At 41.5% G+C, this 15,389-nt stretch overlaps 1 protein-coding gene across 1 annotated transcript in view; it reads right to left on the reverse strand.

The window, feature by feature from the left end:
• Positions 1 to 4,629: 4,629 nt before the first annotated feature.
• LOC117421515 (probable carboxypeptidase X1) overlaps positions 4,630 to 15,389 on the reverse strand; it is a 40,162-nt gene continuing 29,402 nt past the window's right edge. Inside the window, exons 8-13 of the mRNA XM_059034546.1 lie at positions 14,835 to 15,031; positions 14,166 to 14,345; positions 11,856 to 12,150; positions 10,827 to 10,966; positions 7,994 to 8,096; positions 4,630 to 7,508 (exon numbers count right to left, since the gene is read on the reverse strand). Coding sequence (XP_058890529.1) covers positions 7,228 to 7,508; positions 7,994 to 8,096; positions 10,827 to 10,966; positions 11,856 to 12,150; positions 14,166 to 14,345; positions 14,835 to 15,031 — 1,196 coding nt within the window. The 3' untranslated portion in view covers positions 4,630 to 7,227. The remainder of the gene's footprint in view (positions 7,509 to 7,993; positions 8,097 to 10,826; positions 10,967 to 11,855; positions 12,151 to 14,165; positions 14,346 to 14,834; positions 15,032 to 15,389) is intronic.

Below are 15,389 nucleotides of genomic sequence, written 5' to 3' on the forward strand. Positions count from 1 at the left end.
TACTTTTGTCAGTTTCAAGTTATTTCAGAGAAAATTGTGCATTCTTCGTTTTTTGTGGAGGGGTACCAACAAATTTGAGCACGTCTGTAGTATGTACTATAGTACATAGAGAATAGTTTCGTACATTCTCTAAAGTACTATAGAATTATATAGTACTAATGTAGTACGTACTATAGCATTTTGTAGTATGTACTATAATACATAGAGAAGTACTATAACATTCTATAGTACTAATGCAGTGCTGTGTAGTATATACTATAGTATTATGTAGTATGTACTATATAAATAGAGAATATGTTATCTAAAGTACTGTAGAATGTCTGCATTTAAACCGCACAGACGACACAAAACAATGCATTTATTGGCCACTGTAGTTAAATAACTGCCACGGAGACACTAATGACAACAGATAGAAGTACAGTGTGTATGTCGCCACACGAACGCCCGATAAAACATGTAAGACATTTCTAATACAGACCTTTGCATTCTCCCTTCACCATAATTAAGAAAATAAAAACAAAAACAAACAAAAAAAAACTTTAAAAACAAAAATAGAACTAAGGGCCTTAGTGGTTTCCTTGGCTTTAAGTCATTCTCGAGAAGGCATGATCACTGCACAGCCTTGGTGGAGTGGACTATGGGATAAAGTATTTACAGCTGGTTTACCCCTGTAAATGTGTGGTTTTATTGATGGAATAACTAAGGTTTAAAAGGAATACTTTATTCCTGTCTTGTACTGTATGTATTTAATTTCTTACCTGTTTAATATTTTACCTATGCCCACTATAATTCCAAAAAGCTCTGGTAAGCTACATTTATTAAGAAAAAGTTATGAATGTGTGCAGCTGCAATTTCTACCCCCCTGTGAATTATCTTAGCTAAGAGACGACACACAGCAAAATCTGTAGTGTTAAATGCCAGTATGACATTTATTATTTAGCATCCTTTAAATATCTAGTATATTTGTGTAGTGTAACTTGTACATTGTATATATGTATGTATGTGTGTGTGTGTGTGTGTGTGTGTGTGTGTGTGTGTGTGTGTGTAGCGACTTTTCAAACAGAAAAGCTAAATGACTGGACATCTACCAATCATGTGATTCCACATGTTGGTCAACGTCAAAATAAACCAGGGAACGCAAGCAGTTTGATATCCACACCATTTAATTGTACACAAGAGTGGCATGTAGCTTCCTTGTCTAAATCTCTGATCTCTGATAAATTGTAGTTCCTTGTTTAATTAAAGGAATTATTAAAGGAATTATTTATTTGGTAGAAATAAATAAATGATTTAAACAAATGCATAGAGGAATAAATACATTTAGAAATAAATATTTTTAAATAAATGTAGAAATGAATACATGTTTATATTATAAATGTATAAATAAATTAATAAATAACAAGCTAGAAAACTACGTTATATTAATTGATTTGGCTGATACGTTTATCCACAGCAATTGACATTTATATACCTATATAAAAAGTACAAGTTTCATGTATTTTATATATATATATATATATATTCAGAGGAACGGTAGTTCCTCATACGTTAGAAAAACTTGTCGGAAACTGCCGAGATTTAGTAATACGACGAGACACTAGTAATCCGTCACTTGCAGCATCTATGGAGTAGTGGTTAGAGCCCTGTGCTCCTGACTGGAGGGTTGTGAGTTTAATAACAGGTGGGGGACACATTGCTGCTTTACCTAGATTGGTCCGGTAAAAAACCTGACTATAAATGGGTAATTGTATGTCACAATTCTAAGTTGGCCTGGATAAGTGTGATCGGGAGCCAGTGGAGTGAGCAGAGTAGTGGAGTTGCGTGGGAGAAGCGAGGCAGAGAGAACACCAGGCGGGCAGCGGAGTTCTGGATGAGCTGGAGCGGACGGGTGGCGGACACAGAGAGGCCAGCCAGGAGGGAGTTGCAGTAGTCTAGGTGGGAGAGTACCAGGGCCTGGACCAGGAGCTGGGTGGTATAGTTGGTGAGGAAGGGTCGGATTCTTCGTATGTTGCTCAGGAAGAATCGGCAAGTGCATGCCAGAGTGGAGATGTGCTGGGAATAAGAAAGGCAGGAGTCCAGGGTGACTCTGAGGTTCTTAGCTGAGGAGGAGGGAGAGAGTGTGGTAGATTCCAGAGGAACGGAGATAGAGAGATCAGAGGAGGGGGAGGAGGGAAAGAACAGGAGGTCAGATTTAGAGAGGTTGAGTTTGAGGTGATGCGAGTGCATCCAGGAGGAGATAGCAGACAGGTAGAGATATGGGAGGGGATGGTGGAGTCAGAAGTGGGGAAGGAGAGGAAAATCTGAGCATCATCAGCATACAAATGGTATGAGAAACTATAGGATGCGATGAGGGGGCCCAGGGAGCGGGTTTAGAGAGAGAACAGGAGAGGACCCAAGACTGATCCTTGGGGGACTCCTATTGAGAGAGGGCGAGGTGTGGAGGTTGCTCCACGCCAGGTTACCTGGTAAGTGCGGTTGGAGAGGTAGGAGGAGAACCAGGCCAGAGCAGTGCCAGTGATTCCCAGGTCAGTGAGAGAGGATAGTAGAATAGAGTGATCGACTGTGTCATAGGCTGCAGAGAGGTCAAGGAAAATTAGGACAGAGGAGAGAGAGGCAGCTCGGGCAGAGTTTAGTGAGTTGGTGACAGACAGGAAGGCGGTTTCAGTGGAGTGAGCAGAGCGGAAGCCAGATTGGAGAGGGTCGAGCAGAGAGTGGTTGGACAGGAAAGCAGAATGGGACCTATTCTGACTTAACTGGTGCTGCATAAGTATTTATGAGTTGTAGATTAACCATGTATGGGGAAAATGAGAGCACTGATGTGGCATGTAAATCGAGTCAGAATAGGGCCCTGTATGGTGGCTAAAATGCTTTTAGGATTGAGAAATTGTCTGTATTTGTGCTGGGTAATTTTAAACACTGCAGGCCATTTGACAGTTAAATATTGTGTGTTAATAATATGTATAACCAGGTAGATTCCCAGCTGATCTAAACATATCTGCAATGATTTGTATTGGTGTTATTGGTTTGTGAAAGGAAACCCTTTGCATAATGGCATCCTAATTGTATGGGTCTGTACGATTTGTTTTGTACGTGCTTGGAGTTCAAAAACAGGCAAATGTAACCTGTTGGATTGTTAAATAAAGCAATATTTTCAATACTTTGCCTATTTATTGATTTTCAACAGACTATTAGGCATATAAAACTCTTTATAAGAACATTTAATATGTGCCCATGCTATGTTTTTAAAGGAATGTATGCATTTATAGCATAGGTGCAGTAATATAAATTGCGACAACACTAATAGTTAATTCTATTCAACTCCTATAGAATTAACGTTTTACACCCCATAGTGTTTTTTTTCAACACTATGCACCAGTGTTAAGGAAAAACAGCAACGTCCAGCGTTACTCAGTGTTTTTAACAATAGTTAGTGTTAATACAACTCTATGACAGTCTAAAAAAAGGTAACATTTTTTAAAGTAACTTTAACACTGTACAGAATGTGACCATATGTTCACTGTGGCAGTGTTGATTTCAACTATATTAGAGTTAATCCAACACTGGCAAATTTGCTGTGTAGGGATAATGCATAATATGATTATTATTATTATTTATTTCTTAGCAGACGCCCTTATCCAGGGTGACTTACAATTGTTACAAGGTAAAACATTTTTTTTACATACAATTACCCATTTATACGGTTGGGTTTTTACTGGAGCAACCTAGGTAAAGTACCTTGCTCAAGGGTACAGCAGCAGTGTCCCCTACCTGGGATTGAACCCACAACCCTCCGGTCAAGAGTCCAGAGGGCTCTGGACTGTGGAGTAGTGGTTAATTTCTTATCTGTTTATGATAATAAAGATAAGAAATTAAATATTAACAAAATGTCGATGGACCCCCCCAACCAACAGATCCTTAAAAATGTTAAATTATGTTCCTTGTCTCCTCTTGGACTCCATGTGAAACTGTATTTATACTGACCTGAACTCACAAACTCCACCTGAAAGTACTGTAGCTAAATAAATGCCATTGCAAAACTGCAAGCCCCTTCCTTACAGGGACACAGAAATAATCCTAGACTGCAAACGAAGTGTAAGTGTCTAAGATAATATTATACCAGTACAGACCTTTATTTTATTCAGTCATCTATTTACAGACATTCCAATATTTAGTGAGCAAGGGGTCAGGGGCGGATCCAGACTCTACTGAAGGGCGGGGTCAAGACTGTTATGGGGGGGGTGGGGTGGGGGTTGGTGATACAAAATATACTGTTAAAGTAAACAATATTTTTACATTTTTAATGAAAGGGCGGATCGGCCCATGGGGGCATACCGTATAAGTATCTTCTGACGAAGATTTTTTGGTTCTTGTATTTCTGGAATATGCAGACTATGTGACCGACAGCACAGGGACCAGAATACATTACATAACATACAAAAAAATAAAACACTGATGTAAAAAAAAACAATTAAGGACCAAAAAACCCTCAGCTCAATGAAAATGGTGCAGTAATGTTAATAAAGCTGATATGATGTGAGAAATGGATTCAGAAATATTGGTTAGCACTCCTTCAACAAGTTTAGCAAGTCTAATGGCAATACCTGGGCACAAAAAAACAGACAGCAAAAATACTGAGTTAATGCTTTATTAGTAATCTCATTTAATAATAAACCCCCTTGTCTAGCAAGGGTCTGAGAATGCCAGCATTTGTATGTTCACTGCTTGAAAAGAGTACAACATCATACAAAGACACACTGAATTTTAATCACAATAGTGTTACAAAGGTTAGTCTCACTAAATGCTATATGCAATGTTCCAATCAGTTCCAGCCTGCAAGAACTTGGCACCTACAAATCATTGCAAGTGCCAGCTTTACCTCACCATCAAACACCTGGAAAAAGCTACCAATCAGCATTTCAACCAATACTGTCAGTATTAACAGCAATGTAACATCAAAACCCTCTCCAGTTTAAAAAAGACTAGCTGGTCTCCTGTAGCGCTCTTCATATTCATTATTATTGCACAGCTGTGTAACACTTGCACTCTAGGAAGCAGACTATGCTTCCTCCAGCTAGTTAGAAATGCCTTCTTTAAGCCAGCCAGCGCTGATCATATAGGGTCCATATGATAAATGTAAAAGTTAAAAATAGTAGCTTTTTTTGTTTGTTTGTTTCCATTCAGTGTTATTGTAAAATTAAAGTAGGTACTTCAGTGGTGTTGGAATATTAGTCTTGACATGACTACTTGCATGTTAAAGCAATGCAATTACTCCCACAAAATTATAAATGAGACATTTTTGTTTTCTGTGGCATGCTCTGTTAGTTGCTCTTTGTCTTGGCACTATAAGAATAAAAGGTTTATAGAATGGCCATGGAAAATAATTCAGAAATATGGAGTTTCCATGGTGGCAAGTGTTTTTTTTTTTTTTTTTTTTTAATAAAGAGCAATACAACAGGGGCTCCCGAGTGGCGCACCCAGTAAAAGCACTCGCTAGAGTGCAGAATGCGCTCTATAGCCTGGACGTCGCCGGTTCGAGTCCAGGCTATTCCACAGCCGACCGTGGACGGGAGCTCCAGGGGGCGGCGCTCAATTGGCCGAGCATCGTCCGGGGGGAGGGAGGGTTAGGTCGGCCAGGGTGTTCTCGGCTCACCGCGCACCAGCGACCCCTGTAGTCTGGCCGGGTGGCTGCGGGCTTGCCTGTAAGCTGCCCAGAGCTGCGTTGTCCTCCGACGCTGTAGCTCTGAGGCGGCTGCACGGTGAGTCTGCAGAGTGTAAAGAAGCAGGCGGCTGACGGCACACGCTTCGGAGGACAGCGCATGTTCATCCCCCTCCCGAGTCAGCGCAGGGGTGGTGGCGGTGAGCTGAGCCTAAAAATAATTGGGCATTTCAAATTGGGGAGAAAATAATAAAAACTAATTGGCAACGACTAAATTAAAAAAAAAAAAAAAAAAAAGAGCTATACAACCAAATTCAGCTGCCTCATTTTAAAATATTAATTTGACAAGATGTTTTTTGGCATTGGCAAATTACCACTATACAAGACTGTGAAATTGTTTTTTGAGATTTGTTCACCTCTGGTACCTAGTTTAATTACAGCCAGGAGACACCCGTCCATATCATGAATAAACAATTCATCACAAATAGCTGTACGTTGTCTGTCTCATTGGTACTGACTGCTCAGTATGGATGTTAAACTCTGTATTATTTTTATTATAGGAGCAAAGGCTATCATTAAAAGCAAGTGCTTTGATGTCCATTATTATTGTATATCTTTCAGCACTAAGTAACTGCAAAAAGACAAAACTAACATTACTAATTAAACAGTATCAGTGTCTTAATTGTAAAAAAGTAGTTAAAAAAAAGGTTATACCCAGCATGGGGCCAGGTAAGTGTGCTGCTGTGTTGAGTTATGCAGCATTGAAAGAGTTCATATTCACAGCATCAGTACCCAAGGAAGACTAGCACCACTTTCAGTGACTGTTTCATCATTTTCTTTTAGCAGGAGAAGGGTTAGTACCCTGCAGAGGTTCTGGATAGAAATATATATGGAATGCAGATTGTTCTATATTGCGTTTAAGTGGAAACTGTGAAATACTAGCACTAATAGTACAGCAATGGACAAAAGGTTTGCATCACCTATAATTTTAGGATTGAGACATAATTAAAAAAAATCTATAGGAACATAATTTTTATATTTTATTTAACATCATGTAATCAAAGAAACTACAAAATGATATTGCAAAAGTCTTCCGGAAGCCATACTAGTAGTACAGTATTTCATGTTAGATTTTGAAATGTCACATTTTTCAATTTCACAGTTTTCGTATATATAAAACTACAAAGCGGTATGTAATTCAATATGTTAACGTAACATTATTCAGCAGGTTTTATTCCACTTAATGAAATAAAATTAGTTAATTGTATAGGGTGATGCAAAAAATTTTGACCATAGTGGTATAGTACCTAATGTGGGATGTGGCACGAATGAACCCCTTGAAAGAAACTAGGTGCTGAACATGCCACCTATGTGTACAGAAAGACAGAGAGACACGCTAGTGTGTGTGGCAGAGGAAGAAAGAGAATTAGCTTGAAAAAGTGCATTAGAAAATCAGATCTAGACTTTGATGGTCTCCATGCTTGCCCGTCTTTAGTTCTCAGTCATGAATAAGACCGCTATGTTTCAGAGCCATGGAGTTAAGTGGACCCGTGGTGGCTGCGGTTGCTTTTCTATTGGCTGCGTCTGCGGTTGATAGCCTTGGTGCTGGCTCTCAGCTTGCGCAGGCGGATCTGACGCAGGCGCAGCATCAGGTCCTTGGGGATCTTGCCCCCCTTGGCGAGGATCTCGCGCAGTCGCTGCTTGGGCGTCTTGGTCAGGGTGAAGTCACAGATGGTGGGGTAAGGCTCGTAGTTGACGCGGCATAACCTGGTGGAGGGGAAGTAGCCTTCTGCCTTGGCCGTGACCTCATACTCGCCCGGGTTCAACAGCCGCCAGTAATCTCCATCAAACGCTGAATACACAAAAAAAAGGAATGCATGTAATGTGCAATATCCCTGCAAAGGAAACCAAGTCAAGTTTCTTATAAGTTAGATTTGGCTGTTTTGAGGTTATGGCTGAAATTTAAAAATGAATAGCTTCATCTTCTTGTGTGACCTATACTGACACATAGCGATCATTTGCTTAACCAATCACACAAAGATTTGCTTAACCCAGCAAGAAAGTATGAGATGTTTTTGAGAACTTCAAGAATTGTCATAATACTATACTGTGTTTCATTTCAATTTGCAAGAGCAGTGCTGAGAATAAAACAATGTAAGTATATAATTGGACATGCTGTGCCGTGATTACATGCACTGTATGCTGAATAAGTCTTATAACAAACATACTGCCCATGCAAAATGTAAATAAATGAAGGTATTGAGGTGAATGGTTCTCATGGTATTGGCACTACAGTGATTTCCAATTCAAGCTAGAAGCTACAGTGTTTAACTGCACCTGTTCGAATGTCATGGTTGATTTCATCAACCGCAATGATGGCATCAGCGATCCCATCATTGGTATCCTTGTCTCGTACCACACCCTTGATACCTCTGTGAACCTGTGTGCCAGTGAGGCAGAGACAAAGAGAGAGACAGCGTGAGAGAGGCAGGACAGAGACAGAACAGAAACAAGAAAACCTGTGTCAGTGGGGCAGAGACAAAGAGAGAGAGAGAGAATGAGAGAGGCAGAGGCAGAGAGGCGGGATAGAGACAGAACAGAAACAAGAAAACCTGTGTCAGTGAGGCAGAGACAAAGAGAGAGACAGCGTGAGAGAGGCAGAGGCAGAGAGGCGGGATAGAGACAGAACAGAAACAAGAAAACCTGTGTCAGTGAGGCAGAGACAAAGAGAGAGAGAGAATGAGAGAGGCAGAGGCAGAGAGGCGGGCTAGAGACAGAACAGAAACAAGAAAACCTGTGTGCCAGTGGGGCAGAGACAAAGAGAGACACAGCGTGAGAGAGGCAGAGAGGCGGAACAGACACAAGAAAGCAAAAATAAAACATGGAAGGATGAGTAAGCACGACATTACAGGTAACATTTATTTCTGTGTAAGTTACATTCCTGTAATACACACAACATCTACCTTGGCACAGGGTGCCCAGAACGGCTCATTATTGCTTTTGTTCTGCATTAGACTATCAATTTATAAATTAATGTTTGTAAGTTGTTGCAATTTTATATATGGGGTCCTAGAATGATGATTAATACATTGTTGGTAAGATGAAGGACTGAACCTTACACTGAGTAATAATGGTACATTTCTATTGATGGTTACAATGTTATAACTGTAATCTAATATGTCGCTGCAGAATATAATTTGATGAATGTTGAATTACTGTTTACCATATGTGTTACATTATGAAAATAAATAAAAGCATACAGTGCCGTGAATAAGTATTTGCCCCCTGTCTGATTTTCTGCATTTTTGCACATTTTTCACATTGTATTTGGTCAGATTTTTTTGTGGGTTGTAGTATATAGAGGGAGTCTGAGAGAAAAAATGACACCAAAGTGGTGCTTCTTTCATTTGTTTGGTGTGCAAGGTAATCAAACATGCAATCTTCAGGTGTGACAAAGTTATTGCCCCCCCTAGTTAACTCAACCCAATTAAAGGGATAATTAGGGTCAGCTGTTTGAGTACTTTGGTTAACAAACAGGCCTGATTTGGGCCAGTCCTGCCCAATTTAAATCTGACTAACTTTGGCCCTTACCATCAGAGTGAAGTTGTCAGCACACACGTTCTAGAGGCATATCATGCCATGAACAAAATAAATTCCTGAAGACCTCTGGAAAAAAGTTGTTGATGCCTATCCAGTCTGGAAAAGGTTACAAAGCCATTTCTAAGGCTCTGGGGCTCCACCGAACCACAGTCAGTGCCATATTGGCCAAATGAAGAAAGTTTGGGGCAGAAGTGAATCTTCCCAGGAGTGGCCGTCCTGCCAAAATCTCTTCAAGAGCAAGGTGTAATATCAGCCAGAAAAGAAGTCACAAAGAACTCTTAAACAACATCCAGGGATCTGCAGGCCTCTCTTGCCTCAGCTAAGGTCAGTGTTCATGACTCCACCATCAGAAAGACACTGGGCAAAAATGGGATTCATGGCAGAGTAGCAAGGCGGAAACCATTGCTCACTAAGAAGAACATGAAAGCTTGCCACAAGTTTGCCAAAAAGCACCTGGATGATCCTCAAGAGTTCTGGAACAATGTTCTATGGACAGATGAGTCAAAAGTGGAACTTTTTGGCCGACATGGGCCCCGTTATGTTTGGCGAAAACCAAACACTGCATTCCACAGTAAGAACCTCATACCAGCGGTCAAGCATGGTGGTGGTAGTGTCATTGTTTGTGGATGCTTTGCTGCATCGGGACCTGTACGCTTTGCCATCAGTGAAGGAACCATGAATTCTGCTCTGTATCAGAGAATTCTACAGGAGAATGTCAGGCTATCCGTCCGTGAGCTGAAGCTGAAGCGCAGCTGGGTCATACAGCAAGACAATGATCCGAAACGCACAAGCAAGTCTACATCAGAATGGTTGAAGAACAAGAAATTTAAAGTTTTGGAATGGCCTAGTCAAAGTCCAGACCTAAACCCCATTGAGATGTTGTGGCAGGACCTGAAACGAGCAGTTCATGCTCAAAAACCCACAAAATGTCACTGAGTTGAAGCAGTTCTGCATGGAGGAATGGGCCAAAATTCCTCCACGGCACTGTGAGAGACTAATCAATAACTACAGGAAGGTTGGTTGCAGTTATTGCTGCTAAAGGTGCTAAAGGTGGCGTAACCAGTTATTGAGTCTAAGGGGGCGATTACTTTTTCACACGGGGGCATTGGGTGTTGCATAACTTTCTTTAATAAATAAATGAAATATGTATCACATTTTTGTGTTATTTGTTCACTCAGGGTCCCTTTTATTTAATATTAGGTTTTGGTTGAAGATCTGATAACATTCAGTGTCAAAAATATGCAAGAAATGCAGAAAATCAGACGGGGCAAATACTTTTTCACGGCACTGTATATAGCAAAACAGAATAATTAATAAAGAAAAAAAGAAATAGTTACCATAATAATAAAAATTCAACAAGGCCACCTATTTCTATCTTACTCCCTCCCTCCCTCCCTCCCTCCTTCCTCCCTCCCTCCTCCTCCCCTCATCTCCATGCATGCATCTTTCTTAGATTAACTGAGGCACAATATTAGACTAAAAGTGTTGTGTTAATTCTGGGGAGGAGACCCAGAAACCCCAGTCCTGTAAATGCTGAACAGAGCAGCCGTGCTGGCTGCTTGACGCTGACCTGCTCCATATAGACGAGCAGGGACTCCTTGTTGTTTTCCCACTCGGTGGGGAGCTCGCTCTTGTGGGGGAATTTATCACATGAGAGCTCCACTGTCACCTCAAAGCAGTTAGTGTGGAGGTAGCTGAAGTCATTCATACCTGAGCAGTGAGAAAGAGTTTTAGTCAAAACGTTTGTCACTGAAGTTTGCTATTCAGTATTTTAAATTAAATCACTATTGAATGTTGTATACAATACAATTCAGATTTATTGTTATATAGCGCCCATTCACGTCATGACACCCCAAAGCGCTGCACAAAGTAAAAAAAAAGAGAGCTTACACACTGTGGTGGGGTGCCCTGCCCCTGTGCATATTTTGTGTTTTATGTTGTCTGTTTTATGTGTTCTTATAGTGGTGCACAGAGTGTGGGTTAGGTAGCACAGGTGATGTAAAATGTATAATTGTATAATTGTATTTAGGCACGGGGATTACACAATCACATCACATGCAGATTAAAATGGGTATTTGTATGGGGGCACGGTAAGTGCACAATTAGTCGATGTACAGTCTGTGCTGAGATTCAAGTGAATGATTGATTAGCAATCGAATCTCGACACAGCTGTATAAAAGAATGAATATTTCACACACACGAGGTTGGGTGTTCAGTGTGGAGAGAATGGGAGAGAAAGTTGGGAGTAAGCTTTAATAAATAATTACAATTGCTATTGATTTATTTAGTATACCTCCAGTGTTTGTTTGTCTGTCTGTTTTGGGCACCGCGCCGTTTTGTTTGTTCAGTCAGTGTTTGTTCTGTTTTGTTCAACCTTTTATTTTACAATAAAATGTGCATTCACCATATCACCTCGCAGTACCATGTGTTCTTCTGGGTCTGACGTCACCACTACAGCCAGCCTGTCCACATACGTACAATACACTCCAGCTACAACCAATTATATAAAAAGGATTCAATGGTTCAAATGTCAATCTGTACGGCACACACAGTGTAAAAACAGTACCGTAGCCCAGACCAGCATGACAGTGATACTTACTGCCAGGAACCGTGTGCCAGTTGGCCCCGTTGATGATGTTGTTTCCTTGCATAAAATCCTCGTTGTGGCAGTGCCGACGGTCGGGGTTCACCATGACTTGGTTGGTGGTGGCGTAGACCGTGGCGAGCCAGCGGAAGAAGCTGTCGTCGGGGGTGGGTGTCAGGTCCTTGGGGGCCCAGTCCCTCGTCATGTCGTAGGGGTAGGTCACCACCAGCTCCCCACCGTGGAGGTTGGCACTCAGGACGAAGGGGATGAGCTGCATCCAGTTGATCACAGCTCGGGTTTCAGTGGCCACCTGTGGAACATAGAACCAACATTCAGTGCAAAAACTTACTTGATAAGATATTTATGTTGCAAAGATCCACATACAGACGTGCTCAAATTTGTTGGTACCCCTCCACAAAAATCGAAGAATGCACAATTTTCTCTGAAATAACTTGAAACTGACAAAAGTAATTGGCATCCACCATTGTTTATTCCATATTTAATAGAAATCAGACTTTGCATTTGATTTTTTATTCAACATAATATTGTAAATAATAAAACAAATGAAAATGGCATGGACAAAAATGATGGGACCCTTAACCTAATATTTTGTTGCACAACCTTTAGAGGCAATCACTGCAATCAAATGTTTTCTGTAGCTCTCAATGAGACTTCTGCACCTGTTAACAGGTAGTTTGGCCCACTCTTCCTGAGCAAACTGCTCCAGCTGTCTCAGGTTTGATGGGTGCCTTCTCTAGACTGCAAGTTTCAGCTCTTTCCATAGATGTTCGATAGGATTCAGATCAGGACTCATAGAAGGCCACTTCAGAATAGTCCAATGTTTTGTTCTTATCCATTCTTGGGTGCTTTTAGCTGTGTGTTTTGGGTCATTATCCTGTTGGAGGACCCATGACCTGCGACTGAGACAGAGCTTTCTGACACTGGGCAGTACGTTTCGCTCCAGAATGCCTTGATAGTCTTCAGATTTCATTGTGCCCTGCACAGATTCAAGGCACCCTGTGCCAGGCGCAGCAAAGCAGCCCCAAAACATAACCGAGCCTCCTCCATGTTTCACTGTAGGTATGGTGTTCTTTTCTTTGAAAGCTTCATTTTTTCGTCTGTGAACATAGAGCTGATGTGACCTGCCAAAAATCTCCAGTTTTGACTCATCTGTCCAAAGGACATTCTCCCAGAAGGATTGTGGCTCGTCAATATGCATTTTAGCAAATTCCAGTCTGGCTTTTTTATGTTTTTCTTTCAAAAGTGGAGTCCTCCTGGGTCTTCTTCCATGGAGCCCACTTTCGCTCAAAAAGCGACGGATGGTGCGATCAGAAACTGACGTACCTTCACTTTGGAGTTCAGCTTGTATCTCTTTGGCAGTTATCCTTAGTTCTTTTTCTACCATTCGCACTATCCTTCTGTTCAATCTGGGGTCGATTTTCCTCTTGCGGCTGCGCCCAGGGAGGTTGGCTACAGTTCCATGGACCTTAAACTTCTTAATAATATTTGCAACTGTTGTCACAGGAACATCAAGCTGCTTGGAGATGGTCTTGTAGCCTTTACATTTACCATGCTTGTCTATTATTTTCTTTCTGATCTCCTCAGACAACTCTCTCCTTTGCTTTCTCTGGTCCATGTTCAGTGTGGTGCACACAATGATACCAAACAGCACAGTGACTACTTTTCTCCATTTAAATAGGCTGAATGACTGATTACAAGATTGGAGACATGTGTGATACTAATTAAAGAAACTAATTAGTTTGAAATATCACTATAATCCAATTATTTATTATCTTTTCTAAGGGGTACCAACAAATGTGTCCAGGCCATTTTAGAATATCTTTGTAGAATCAGCAATAATTCATCTCTTTTCATAGCTTCTTTGCTTTATTCTATGACATACCAAAGGCATGCAAGTATACATGATAAAATAGCTTTTAATTTCATCACTTTTCAGGAGGAATGAAGCATTATTTCAATGAGCTGTAAGGGTACCAACAAATTTGAGCACGTCTGTATATCTAATTTACAAGGATTCCATGTTCTCATGTGCATGGAATTTAGGCCAAGATTTATCAAGGGTTTGCATTTAGAACAGAAAGGGGTTTTATCAAGGATTTTTTTTTTTTTTTTTTTGGCCAACGGTTAATGAAAAGTGAAATTTTTAGAAACTAAATGTCAATTAAGAGTTGCCAAAATCAATAATTTTCAAGTCAGCTGGGGGACAAAGAAAGTCCTTATGGTGTCCTCTCGTTCATCTATTGCTTGGATTACTTGCTCTTGATGCAATCTACACCCGAGAGCTAGTTCTGTGCCTGCGCTCACCATGGCAGTCTCTGAGGTGTAGTATTCAGGGATGGGGATGTAGTGGTTTGGAACCTTCTTTTTGTCCATTTCTATCTCCTGAGCATCCCACATAACAGAGTTCAGATCAGCAAAGTTGTGGTTCATATCAATCCCTTCATAGCTGTAGCGTCCAAGTGCCCAACCAGAGAGTTCTGAGCCCTGGGGACAAAGAAAAGTGAAACACAGTAAATACATACCTGGAATATAGAAATCTACCCAGGTACAGTACTATACACTGCCAGGATTCGATCATTTTAAGAAAGTTGCATCCTCTAGCCACCCTGAGCCTCGATGTGACGAGACAGCATGAATGCACACTAGGCTACAGTTACATATAAACATGTTGCTCTGGTTAGGAGTCATATTATTATGTTGAGAGTGCAATAAAAGCATTAAATAAAAAAGTATGATGGTTAGCAAGACCTGTATCAACTATCACCTGAACTAAGTGGACACTTTTTCTTACAATACCTGCTAGTAAGCACCAGAACAAGCTTTCTTTTTTTCTATACAAGTGACTGAGGTATTTAATAAGCAGCCACAAATCTATCAGTGCCAATGGGGACCGCCAGTCATTTGCGATTTCACTCGATTTTTCAGATTGTGACGAATGGAGAAGGCGAGGTACATGAAAAAGGGACCTCTTACTTTTTTGGCGGCCATCTCGTAGCCGTCGGGGTTCATGGACGGCAGGAGATGGATCCTGGTTTCTTTCACCAGATGCACGATGCGTGGGTTCCCCTTCCTGTACTCCTGGCACATGTACTGCATGAGGTTCAGCACTAGCTCCCGTCCCAAGGCCTCGTTCCCGTGCATTCCGGCCACGTACCGGAACTCCGGCTCACCTGTCAAAGGAGCGGACACGAAAGAGGATTAAATATGTGGCACGTGGCAGTCTCACTCGCGTGGTGTGCTGGGTGAGTGTGACAAAGAGAGAATGAACTCTTGTTTTAGATCTCCCTCCCGACCGGTGAGGGCACTAGGGAGGAGGAGCAGACATCCCCAGGAAAGGTGGAAGTCGGCCACCTGGAAAGGGGGGGGGGGGACCACGGTGCGCAACGTCACCAACTCAAGACAGGAAGCGCTGTGGCAATCGCGCATTGGTCAACGGCGGTTGCCCTCGCTGACCAATGGGAACAGGACGGAGCGTACAAGAGGGGGCGTGGCCTGGGCTTCTGTTCCTTCTGGCAAGGTACCGTGCGT

The sequence above is a fragment of the Acipenser ruthenus genome, chromosome 1, assembly GCF_902713425.1.
Source record: "Acipenser ruthenus chromosome 1, fAciRut3.2 maternal haplotype, whole genome shotgun sequence".
NCBI lineage: Eukaryota > Metazoa > Chordata > Actinopteri > Acipenseriformes > Acipenseridae > Acipenser > Acipenser ruthenus.